Source organism: Lotus japonicus, chromosome 3 (genome assembly GCF_012489685.1).
Source record: "Lotus japonicus ecotype B-129 chromosome 3, LjGifu_v1.2".
NCBI lineage: Eukaryota > Viridiplantae > Streptophyta > Magnoliopsida > Fabales > Fabaceae > Lotus > Lotus japonicus.
The window spans coordinates 49135082-49147991 of NC_080043.1; the positions used below are offsets into that span (position 1 = coordinate 49135082).

The 12910-nt window shown below is 37.4% G+C and overlaps 2 protein-coding genes across 4 annotated transcripts; one reads left to right on the forward strand and one right to left on the reverse strand.

The window, feature by feature from the left end:
• Positions 1 to 2287: 2287 nt before the first annotated feature.
• LOC130744261 (uncharacterized) lies at positions 2288 to 3721 on the forward strand. The gene is made up of 3 exons (XM_057596452.1): positions 2288 to 2458; positions 2783 to 3137; positions 3240 to 3721. The coding sequence occupies exons 1-3, from the start codon at positions 2288 to 2290 to the stop codon at positions 3305 to 3307; spliced, it is 594 nt and encodes a 197-aa protein (XP_057452435.1). The 3' UTR covers positions 3308 to 3721.
• A 1519-nt stretch (positions 3722 to 5240) lies between these two features.
• Positions 5241 to 10342, reverse strand: LOC130743174 (uncharacterized). 3 transcript variants are annotated; one of them, XM_057595306.1, is made up of 6 exons: positions 10039 to 10340; positions 9587 to 9691; positions 8371 to 8494; positions 7943 to 7993; positions 6628 to 6679; positions 5241 to 5637 (listed from the first exon to the last, which is right to left on the reverse strand). In XM_057595306.1, the coding sequence occupies exons 3-6, from the start codon at positions 8488 to 8490 to the stop codon at positions 5447 to 5449; spliced, it is 414 nt and encodes a 137-aa protein (XP_057451289.1). In that variant the 5' UTR covers positions 8491 to 8494; positions 9587 to 9691; positions 10039 to 10340; the 3' UTR covers positions 5241 to 5446. The 3 variants fall into 3 exon arrangements, with proteins under 3 accessions (XP_057451289.1, XP_057451288.1, XP_057451290.1); XM_057595305.1 differs by lacking the exon at positions 9587 to 9691 and having other exon boundaries at positions 10039 to 10339; XM_057595307.1 differs by lacking the exons at positions 5241 to 5637; positions 9587 to 9691 and having other exon boundaries at positions 6629 to 7364; positions 10039 to 10342.
• Positions 10343 to 12910: the final 2568 nt, after the last annotated feature.

Here is a 12910-nt window from a genome sequence, read left to right on the forward strand (position 1 = left end):
CCGTTAAGGTGATTTCTTCCTTCTTAGAATGAAGGCAATCCACTAATCAGGTAAGAGTTACAACTGCACTTGAAACCTACAAGTGACTAACAATTACACTGACTTAGCTCACACTAAGATTCACTCTCTTAGTCTTCTCTAGGATCCGATCAACCTTGATCTCCTAAAGGAACTAAACAAACTGTTTATCAAAGAATTGTTTACAAGAGATTTGCTTCTAAAAAGCTAATAGTAAACTCAATGAATTTCAGATGAAAGAAAACTTAGAAGAATTTAAGATTGTCTTGCGTATGTGAATGCTTCTACTTAGCCGTTTCTTTCAGTCTTCAGCCTCTTTATATACTCCAAGGATTAGGGTTGAGATATGCATGGGAAATGCTACCGTTGGAGGGAAGTTCTGGAAAATCCAGCTTCTGCTGTGGCTGAGAACGTTAGGTAGGTCGTCAGGAAGGTACAGTTGCTTTTGTACTTGGATAGCGACGCGACCTTTAAACCTAGGAGACTTCTGATCAGGGGAATGCTTCATATTGGAACTTGTGAAGCCGGTTGATCAGAGTCAGAGGGAAAGCACAGATCCTCTGACCATTGTATCTTCTGATTCTGAACTCAGAGGGAAGTACATGGCCTTCAGAGTTTCTTGCTTCTGGACTTCAGAGTTTCCACTATTCAGCTTCTGCAACTTCAAAGTCTTCTACACCATCAGAACATCTGAACCTTCAGTGTTTCTTGGTTATCAGAACTTCTGGATCTTCAGAGCTTCTAGTGACTGAGTCCACATCAGAGTTTGTATAACTTCAGAACTTCTGAAGCTTTTCCACTGTTCATACTGAACATGGTGAATGCGAAAGCGTTGCTTGGGTCACTCTTTATACACAGTGCTTCTGATTTGTGTGAGATTGAGTTGAGGTCAGAGCCTGTAAATAGCACACTCAGAAAAACACGTTAGAGTACCACAATTGTTCATATCAAAAGGTTAACTTGTAATCATCAAAACATAGAGTTGTACTACTAGATCAAAACTTGATCTTACAGCTCTAGTAGTAGAAGTCACCAAATGTTTTCAATCTCTATAAATCTGGAAGATTTTCACATGAAATTGCCAAAAGATTTTTATGAAAAGAAGAAAAATGAAATTAAGACTCAGGTGGAGGTCCCTGACCCTAAGGGAAATTGTGTAAAGTTGAAAGTTTTGACAGGATTATGTGGAGGTTTTCTTTATTATGTTGTTCCTACCTTGGTTTCATTTTATGGTTTTGAAAAAAACCATGATATGGTTTTTCAATATCAATGGGGAAATAGGTTTAAAGATGAAAAAGGGAGGAACAAAGCACCAACCCATTTCCCTTATCCAAAACCTGGTCAAAAAGGGAGGAAAGAGAAGAACAAAACATCATCCCATCTCCCTTATCCAAAACCTGGTCAAAAAGGGCATGATGAACCCCCTACCCAAGAGGTAGTATACTTGAGTTCTGACACTAAGGAAGAGGTTATGGCTGAGGAAGAGGTTGTTGCTGAGAAGGCGGATGTGGTTGCGGAGGAGGTTGTGGCTGAGGTAGAGGTTGTGGCTGAGGAAGAGGTTCCTGCTGGTGGTGGCCAGGTTGAACATGAAATTCACACCTTTGAGAAGAATGTTACTAGTTCTCAAGGCAGCGCTTAATTCAATCCTTGTCTATTGGATAAGTCTATACAAAACTCCAGCAGGTGTAATATCTGAGATAGAAAAAATCTTCAGAGCCTTTTTATGGGGAAGAGAGGAGAGGGGCAAGAAGGTGACTTGGATACCATGGGACGTAGTTTGCAAATCAAGCTCACATGGTGGTCTTGGGCTGGGGCATCTAGCATGGAAAAATAAAGCCTCGTTGGTCAAGTGGGCATGGAGGTTTGGGATAGAGCAAAAGAGTCTGTGGCGAAGGATAATTGTTGGCAAATATAAATGGGATGACAGAACATTATTGCTACACTCTGCAATGGAAGAGGGAGGCTCATGATCATGCATTATGAGAGAAATATTGTTGTGCTAAAGGAAGACTCATTACTTGCTGTAGGATTCAAGGATCAACTGCTTTGTAGGGTTGGGAATGGAAATAATACCTGGTTTTGGATGAACCCATGGGTTAATTTCAAACCTCTAAGCATCCAGTTTTCTCGGTTGTTTGTGATGAGCAGTAACAAATTGGCACTGATTTTGGATACAAGATTGTTTGTGAGGGACAAATGGGTTTAGGACCTTTCGTTTAGGCGAGCTTTCTTTAGGTGGGAGCTAGAGTTGTATACCGCATTTCTTAATATGATCAACTCTATAACACCAGCCAAAGATTCAGAAGATTACTTGATTTGGTGTGGAAGTGCCAACGGATTTTTCACGGTTCGCGGTTTGTGCATTTGGGTTGATGAGAATGTGCAGGCGGAGGATTCAGTCATAATACCAGAAAAGATTAAGAAAATTCTGCCTCCAAAGGTGAGTCTATTGTTCTCGAAAGTGTGTCATAATAAGTTAGCTACAAAAGCAAACTTGAGAAGGAGAGGGGTGTTACAGGATGATCATGGCTTGCAGGGGTGTTCAGGACCCTACCCGACCCGATGACCCGGCCCGGCCCGAACGTTTATGACCGTTTTGGACCCAGCCCGAAATTTAAAAAGGGACTCAAACCGGTTGTCCAACTTCTTACCCGGTGTCAGGTAGGGTCGGGTTAGGGTTGACCCTAGGGTCACCCGGCCCGGCCCGAGTATTAATTTTAAAAAATAACATATCTGCCTTTATACTTTTGCTACTGGATAAAAGCAAAAAAAGGCTAAAGCGAATTCAGACAAATCTGATCTTGAGAGATATTTGGATGACGAGATAGTGGATTCTGATGATAATTCTGATTTCAACATCTTGGATTGGTGGAAGAGCAATTCTTCTAAATATAGGATACTTTCTATCATAGCTCGTGATGTATTGGCTATTCCGGTTTCTACTGTGGCATCTGAATCTTGCTTTAGCACTAGTGGGCGTGTGCTAGATGTCTTTCGAAGTTCTTTGTCTCCCAAAATGACTGAAGCTCTTATTTGTGCTCAAAATTGGATAAATCCGGCTGGTTGTAAGTTTGATGAAGAGATTGATCAATTTGATAGCACTGAGAAGATTGTTGATGGTAAGTTGATTTCTTTACTTTTTTCAGTTGATTTCTTTACTTTTTTTCAGTTGATTTCTTTAAATTTAATTTTGATATCTAACTGATTTATATATTTTGCAGATGTTTCTTCTAAGATTCATGAATCGCAAGGAGGGAATGACACGCAAGAGGCTATGCATGTTGATTGAACTGGACAGCAACTATGAAGTGGAGATTAGCCGTAGTCTTTTTGTATAGGCTGACTTTGTTGGGTGAATAGAGAAGTCTTATATAGCTCTGCATGTCTTTTTGTATATGTATGCAGATTATTAAGTAGTTTAGAACGCAAGAGGCTATGCATGTTGACTTAATTGGACAGTCGTAGTCTTTTTGTATAGGCTGACTCTGTTGGATGAATAGAAGAGTCTTATATAGCTCTGCATGTCTTTTTGTATACAGATGCAGATTATTAAGTAGATCAGATAGAGTTATTATGTAGATCAGAAAGAGTTGGGATGCATGTCCTTAAATTTATGGTGTTGCAATTTGATTTAAAGACACTTTTTGTAATTATGGAAATTAGACTTATTGATGCAGATATTTCTCCCAACTAAATATTAAAGCTTTCCTCTCTATTTACTTGAAGTTGTATGCTAGGTGAAGCTTGCTTTTAAGAATGGGTGCTGCTATACTTTATATTTCTTTTTCTACTGTATAATTATATCTGTACTTGTCAATGGAGGATTATTCTAGTACTTGGGAATGAAGGGCGGCACGATGGTTTGTTCATTTTATTTATTTTAATTTTCAAGTTAAAAATTTATCAGATTATTATTTTCGGTTAAGCTTCAAGTGTCCTTCAGGCCAACCCGGCCTCGTCCTACATCGGCCCGGTCCTTGTTAGGCCCGATCATTGTCGGGTTGTTCCGGGTTTAAGGACGGGTTAGGGTCTACAAATTGGCCCGATCGTTATTTAGGGTCGGGTGAGGGTCAATCTAAACCCGTCCTAACCCGTCCTTTGTACACCCCTAATGGCTTGTGCTGTTTCTGCAATCTCAGGGAAGAAAATAATCATCACCTATTTTTTCTCTACTCTCATATAAGAGATTTCTGGTATAACATAATGAAAGGTGTGGGAATGTCATGGTCAAGTCCAGAGTCATTGTTGACCTTAAAGGAGGAATGGGAAACACATGGAAGTGGCAATGGATAACACAATATGGGAAACACTTGTCTGGGCAATTTGAATTAGAAGAAACAACACTATTTTCAGAGAAAAACCGGTGGATTAGCTGGAGATTCGGCACATGTATCAGATGAGATTAGCATGGTGGGTAAAGAATGCTTGGCCAAGCGGCCCCTTTGACATAGACCAGATAACAAGGAACATTGGTAGCATACGATTCCCTACTCCCATATCTATTCCCCGATCTGTATCTTGGCTCCCACTAGACACTGAATTCTTAAATGCAATGTCGATGGAGCATCGAAGGGTAATCCACGCCCAAGTGGGGTGGGAGGAGTGATTCGCGACTCGAATAGGAAACTGTTGGGTTATTTTGCTGTGGGAATTGGGTTTGGATGGGCGTATGAAGCGGAGATCAAAGCAATCATCCATAGCTTAAAGGGAATAATACCCTTTGGTCTGTTTTCAATAATTTTGGCAATGTAACAGTTCCAGACTTTGGTCTGTTTTCAATAATATTGATATTTCAAAAAAAATTACTCTACTAAGGAGAAAAGGGAATAAATCCGTCTCACTACTTCTATCCGGAGTCTAGACTTGGGTGACTTTTGTAGTTTGTACTCACCCGTGAATAAAACGTGTTCTCTTTCAACAATATTTTTTTTTACATAAAAAAAATAGAGCATGACTTTTTTTTTTTTTTTAAATCATTGAGCATGACTTATTGATCACGTTAAAATAGAATACAATTTTAGAATTGCATGACAAAAGATTAATAGAAGATAATTATTTAAGTCAAATTGTGCATTTTTGTTATTTCGATAATAGCGTCGGTTCTCAGAAGAAAACTGGAAGTCAATGATAAATTATTTTAGGTACAAATACAAATTAACTTATTGATTGACAAATTATAAGGCATGACCTTAAATATATATCAAAGAATGATGTGGCCCCTATTGAAAAATGCTCTTTGAACATATAATTATTCATCTGGAAGAAACACAGTGATCCTTAAACATACAAGGTTCTCTGTACACAAATCATCAGCAATCCATTGTTCACCAAAGACAAAGTATACAGCCATCAATAATCAGTATCCATGTTAATGTTCTTAGTTAATCTACAAAATATGTAGAAGCTGAACATATATTAGGTTTCAAATTCATTTGGCCTCTTTCTCAGCTGTGGAAATTCGAATTTCAGAATCAGGTGATAATTTAAATTTGAGAACCTTGTGAAGCTGACACAATGGTCTTACTTGCTTTGTTGAAGGTTGCCTTGAATCGATTAGTCTTGTGCCGGAGAAAAAGTTCTTTTCGGATGGTCCTGTCACTTCATGAACCACTCGGGTATCTGCACAAAGGGCTTCTTGATCAAACAGCTTATTTTGGGCAGTCATAATAAGTAGGAAACAAATGAAACTAAGTATTTTCACACAAGCATGTCTTCCAAACAACATGAGTTTCTTAAAGGTTAGCTATTTTTCTAGCAACAAAAACTAACTGACCATTTGATTGGCAGCTAGAGAAAAAATAAAAATAAACAGAGGATGCTCCTTCATAGGATGAACTTCTACAAGTTTAATTTTGACTTTGCTTGAAACTAATAGTTACATGAACTAGTTTTGCATTAGGGATCTTCAAAACCCTAGTTTTGGCAAAAGCAATAGGTAGTAGCTTTTGTCAAAACCATGGTTTGGAGGTTTCTCAACGCAAAACTAAACCTCATTATATACCATTGCAATGGAATAAACAGTACATATGAATATGATTACTGAAAGAGATGCAGCGTCAACTAACAACAGGTGCTAGTAATTATGCCAATAGATAAGTAGCTGAGAACTATAGGCCAGTAGTTCGAAGTTGGGGGAGACCAAGGAAAACTATCAGTAAAACCACTACGAAATATTTACAGGTAAACGTTTTAGGATAAAACTTACATCAAGTTCCTTATATCTTTTACATCAAGGTTTCCAATTATATAATGACATGTTCATAATTTTTTAAATTCAACCAAATTTTTTTTTGGGTGAATGCCATTTACGTTTAAAAACAAAATTAACTTGTCACTATTTGAATGAAGAACTTGATGAAAATAATATATGCAACTTGATCTAAGTTTTTTCCAATGTTTATTTGGTAAACTTAATACATGACACTATGACAGAAATATCAGCTTTGGAAATCAGTTATCTATTCAAAGGAAACTAGTATAAAAAAAAAATTGACTCTTTGCCAACAAGGAAAATGGGTATCAAGACACGGGAAACATCGAATAATTTCCAAGACTAAAGACTTAGTTCCCTTCTTCAGAAGTATTTTACAAGCATGGACTGTAACTCACCTTGTTCTGTAAAGGCAATACTCGTGCCAATTGTCTCCTCATACTCCCCGATCTGTAGACAACAACAAACCATAATAAACCTTACAAGACCATCATCCATTCAGAGAATGGAAAAACAGAATTGAAGTAACTTGAATCCCCATCTTAAAAATTTCAAATTATCAAATGGAAGAAGAATAATGAAAACAGATAAAAGCAACTTTTCATTGCTGGAACTTCATTTGAAATACAGCATTATAATTATCTGGCTAATCCTATACATAGTATCAAAGAAATATATATATATATATATATATATAGGGGGCATATCAGGTGATAGGTGTGGTTTATGGTGAGATAAGAGGAATAATTAATAACTCTTAGATTAAAATATAAGGTTGAGATTAAACTTCCCTTTAAACAACTCACGTGACCTATTCCCTCTGTTTCTCCTCCCTCTTGTACTCTGCCTCTTCTCTGTTGTTTTTTCTCTGAACAATCTTCTCGCCGTCTGCCAGGGTCCCCAACGACGTTTTTGCCAACTCCAACCTCGCAGCGTTCCAGTGGACCAAAGCTCTATTTCACTCCACCCTCCTTTCGAGCGATGAATAATCCTTGCGCTGCGAAAGTTCTGTAATCGTAATTGGGGATTTCTGGGATTTGGGAGTCCATGGCTGATATGAATTGGGGATTTCTGGAATTTGGGACTCCATGGCTGATTGTAAGTGTCTCTTTGTTCTGACTTCTTCTTCAAACACCTGATCCAATTTTGAAGATTCAACGGGATTTTTTGTTAGTGAATTGAATAGCTTGGAAAGTCCATTTAAAATGACATTCTATGAAGAGATTGATGAATTAATAAAGCTGAAATTCTTCTGGCATAAGCAAAACCAAATATTAGGAACCGGGGGTTTGAAGGAAAATTAGAACGTACAGGGATGAGGGAAGAAAGGGGAGGAAGAGAGAGGCGTGTGGGGAGAGTGACTAAAGTCGCACGTGGTATTAGAAAGTTGTTGTAAATGAGAGTAACGTGCAGTTATTTATGAGATTGCATCCTCACCGTATATGTAGATCTAATGGTTAGAATTAATTCCTCTCATCTATCACCATAAACCACTACTCTCACCTGATATGCCCCCTATATATATATATATATATATATATATATATATATATATATATATATATATATATATATCAAATGGATAGATTTCATCACTATAAGCTTCAACAAATTCAAATGAGAGCATCAAAATATTACTTAACCCAAAAATTCTCAATTATAAAAGAAAAAAAAAACTAAAGGGCTATAGGGAATTTAAAGCAGACAACTTACCAGCTTAAATCTGTCATCAATGATCAATACTGGGTTTAAAGTATCAAGGCCCTGTAAATAACAATAGCTTAACGTAAGCATACTTTGCTAGGTAAAATACAGTATACCAAGAATAAGGTTGCTTATGGACAACAAATTACAAGAACAATGCAAAAGAAAAGTAAAAAGAAAAGCAAGCAACCATAATGAAATTAGAAGTTCGAGAGGTAATATAGCAGTATGCTTAATGGAATTGATACACAAGAAGTTCTGGAAAAAATCCTAAATGGTGTGAGCTGTGTAGTAAGATAGCAATTGAATCAAGAAAAATAATCCAGTTTCTATCAAAGAAAAATATCAATGCTCCAGTATTGAAAATTTACAGAGCTGGTTAATTTGATAAACACAATGAAAAAAATGAAGTCAAGGGCTGCAAATTGGGAAGTTACAGTTAGAACATAGTTTGCATTTGGTGGAATGTCAAGTAGGTCAGAAACACCATCCAAGTCAAGCAAAACATATTCATCTTGATCCTCATTATCACAATGCGATGTTGCATTTGCCTCCATATACCTGCACATAGATTGGTAGTTAAAACTAACACACCATTACAAATCTAAAATGGAGGAAGGAGAGTTTATACACATGAATGCATGATTATAAAAATAAATGACAATTAGAAAGGAAAATTATAGTTAAAACCACAGACCAGAACCACAGGAAAATCTTCAACTAGGTTCAAACATCAAAAACAAAAACTTAAGATTTTGACTTTCAATCAACAGCTCAAGAATGTATTAAACAGCAACACCAAAACAGAAGACACACACACAAGCTTAAATTAAGGAAATATTTACTACTTGAAGAAATTCAAACATAACGGATTGAAATTGAGAACAGTAACCTAAATCCCTACATAAAACATAACAATCCAATGTTATACTTAATTCCTCTATTTCTTCTATAAATTACGAGAGTGGCGGATCCAGACCTTAAATATCAGTGAGGCTAAACATAAAAGCAATTATAGACTAAAATATATTGAAAATATTTATTTTTTTTAAAAAGAGAAATATTATACATAAAACCATGAGAGAAAGTTTCTCATGGAAATAGAAGAGTTTACTTTATAGTCCAAGAAAACAGTGAAAACAACAAGCCAGTAAAGACAGCAACAGCAGCAATTTGCAGTAGATGTAATCAATAATGGAATGATAGCTATATTATGTTACATTTCATCTCATCTTATTTTATTTCATTACAACTATCATTAGGAAGAAAATTCAGGGAAGTTTTTTTTTTTTGAAAGGCCAAATAATATTAATAGGGTGCACAAGGGGTGCCCCAACCCAACATACATAAATAGAATTTACTATCAACCAAGACACTAAACTACAGCTATCTAAGAGAAAACCAAAACAGAGAACAGAATGCTAACAAGGAAAATTTCAGCTAGCCGATGGCGATAGCAGCAAACAACCAGAGCAAGCAAAGAAATTTTCACAAGCCAGTACCCCCTTAGTATACTACTTGGATACCCCATGGTCATGCTAACAGCTCCGTGCCAATAAGTATAGCCTAGACAACTGCTAATCAACTTCTAATTGCCACCCATATGAATGCAAGCATCCCAACATCAATTTGTGTATATCAGATCTCTTGTACCTTGCTAACTATGACAACCCTTCTAAACAGATAATTGGGTTTGTATGCCACTCATAATAAGAGTAAGAAAACCCATTTGCTTTGCATCTAAGCCATTTCCAGGATCTGAAAATTCAGGGAAGTGAGAAAGAAAATTCAGGAAAGAAAATTCAGCTATCATTACATGACATCTCATCTTTTTTGCTGAACAGAATTGAAATACAATTGTATGGAGGACACTGTTAGCTGCTTGTTTAGTTCATGAAAAATAGAAGACATCAATTGATCAATAATCAATTCAATTTCAATTTTGCCAACAGAGATACTTACTGAGAAATCAATTTCAATTTCCACCACAGAGATATCAAACCCTAGAACAAGAACCCAAAGTCCCAAACCCTTTTCCAGAATCAGAATTCAGAAAACCCAATACAAAGAAAATTCTGGGAAGTGAGAAAGGCAGAAAGCATTACCTTTTGACTTTGAGTGACTGAGAAATCAGAAAACCGTCCCAAACCCTCGTCGGTCGTCGCGTGCGTGCAGTTGAGAGGCACTGAGGCAGAGAGCTTCGATCAGTTCGATGGAGAGGAGAGGCACGAGCAGAGAGAGGTTGTGACACAGCCAACTGAAGGAGAGGCTAAAGAGAGAGGCACGAACAGAGAGAGAGCTTCGAATGAAGGAGAGGCTGGAGAGCAGAGAGAGGACGAGAGCAACAGAGCGTGCGTGAGTCGTGAGAGAAAACAGAGAGGCAGAGAGCGTACGATTATTGAGGGTTTTTCTTTTTTTTAATTTCAAGCATACAAATTTTTTTAAAAAAATAAAAATAAAAACCGGTGTGGCTAAAGCCACACCTAGCCTGTGAGTGGGTCTGAGGAAATATTTACTACTTGAAGAAATTCAAACATAACGGATTGAAATTGAGAACAGTAACCTGAATCCCTACATAAAACATAACAATCCAATGTTATACTTAATTCCTCTATTTCTTCTATAAATTACGAGAGTAAGCATCTATCACCTTCACACTCCTCAACGCTGTGACACCACCCAGTTCACCAAATGGAGTCAAGAGGCACAATTGTCTATTTGTAAAAGGGTTAAAGTATAAGGTAGCTTCATACATTTTTGCCTAAAAAATAGGATACTAAGTTCTAAACACATTATCATTAGTAGTAATCACCTCACCAGGTGAGAGGGACGATGGCAGCGTGTGCGAGCGGCGGAGGGTGACGGAGAGAGGCGTGTGCGAGTGATGGCAGCGAAATTTGGACTTTCAGGGGCTCTCTAGAAATTTGGACCCAAAACCAATAAATAAAAGATCGGGCTAGCCCAGCATAATTCAACCCGATCCGAACCCGCATGAGCTCACAAATTATGTGAGTCAAGCTAAACTGACCCAAAGGTCTTTGTAAGCTAGTTTTTACCAACCCAAACTTGGGAATTGATTTTCTCACTCCCATATTTCACCCCACTTTAATTTACTAAATTTCTATAGTGGCCTCCCTTAAGTTCAATACCTGGTTCTTAACTTGGAAAAAGCAAGTTAACTTTTTTTCTAATAAGCCAAAACTTGTATTAAAGGGAGCCCAAGGGGTGCCCCAACCCATAATACAAGAAGTAGAATAGAAGAGATACAAAATAAAAAGACAAAGTGCATAGACACCAATTCCATAAAGACCATTATATGAACACTTCACATTATCCCATGATGCAACATATCATACCAACACGCAACCAGCACAAATGAGTCCAAATCCAGCACCATTTAGCAAAAGCAGACATTATGATTCAGAATGATCTACTTGGAAGACAGAGAGCTTATGCATGCCATCGGGTTTGTAAACCATTCAAAGATTGAAGCCATGAATTGTTTTTCATTAACCTTAAGTCATATCGAGACCCTAAATTGTATCAAATCAACAGCCCTGAATTGTATCAAAAAGCAAGTTAACTTACACTTTCAGAAAATAAAACCTGGAGTATAATTTCAACCTATTTCCTTCCCCGAACCTTCCCCTCTTCTACCCATATGTCTCCTAACTCTTACCACTTAAGCTATCATTTGGAGACTTCCAACTATTTCATGTGTCGTCCGAAATTATGCAATACTATAAAAACCTAAAATTTTAACGCAAACCGACTGATGTTGAAGAATCAACAAATGAGTTGTGGTTAGGGGTGATATGTCACTTGAACCCAGAGGTAGCTTGTTCCCCCCGAAATACATTGAGGCGCATAATATATGAATTTGTATGTGAAATATTCACAGGAAGCCAACACAAATGAGTCCAAATCCAGTACCCTTTAGCAAAACCATACATTATGATTCAGAATGTTCAACTTGGAAGACAGAGCTTATGCATGCCATCAGGTTTGTAGACCATTCAAAGATTGGTTGGTGCCATGAATTGTTTTTCATTAACTTTAAGCCATATCAAGACCCTAAATTGTACCAAATCAACAGCCCTGAATTGTATCAAAAAGCAAGTTAAGTTACTCTTTCAGGACATAAAACCTGGAGTATAATTCCAACTATTTCCTTCCCCGAACATTCCCCTCTTCCACCCATATGTTTCATAACTCTTACCACTTATGCTTTGTTTGTTAGGAGAGAGTTAGAGAAGTGAGAGTTAGGGGAGAGAGAGTTAGAGGAGAGATGATGAAACCACCCTTGTTTGGTTTGAGATGAGTGAGGGGAGAGAGAGATGAAAACGTGGGGTCCACCAGCTTTATTTGCTCTCCCCAAATCGAAGAGATTTTCAACAGTAACCACGTGAGCTACAAATCAGATTTTTTTGGCTTTATTTTAACATTTCTGGCGGTTACGAGGTCCCACAAAAATCAACAAACCGCCAGAAAAAAGTGTTACTTGAATAAAATTGTTATTTAATATAAAAAGTAACATTTTCTCTTTCCTCCACCTCATTCTCTCTTCTCTATCTCTCCTCTTTTTTATTATATCAAACAGCTTATAAATCTACTCTATTTCTCATCTATTTCTCTCTACTCAACTTCTCTCTTCTCTACTCTCTCTTCTCTATCTCTCTCCACTCTACCAAACGAAACCTTAATGCTTTGTTTGTTAGGAGAGAGATAGAAGAGAGAGATATGCAAGAGAGAGAGATAGGAGAGAGATGGGGGAAGTAACCTTGTTTGGTGGGAGAGAGGAGGGAGGGAGGAGGGGGTTGTAGAGGTGGGGCCCACCCCTTTTTGGAGTCTCTCCAATTTGGAGAGAAATTGAAAAGTAACCGGGGGCTGCATTTTTTTTTTTCAACTTTTAGCCAACTTAGTGGCGGTTTTTAACCCCCACTTTGTTACTTTTTTTCAAAAAAATATTATTTTAAT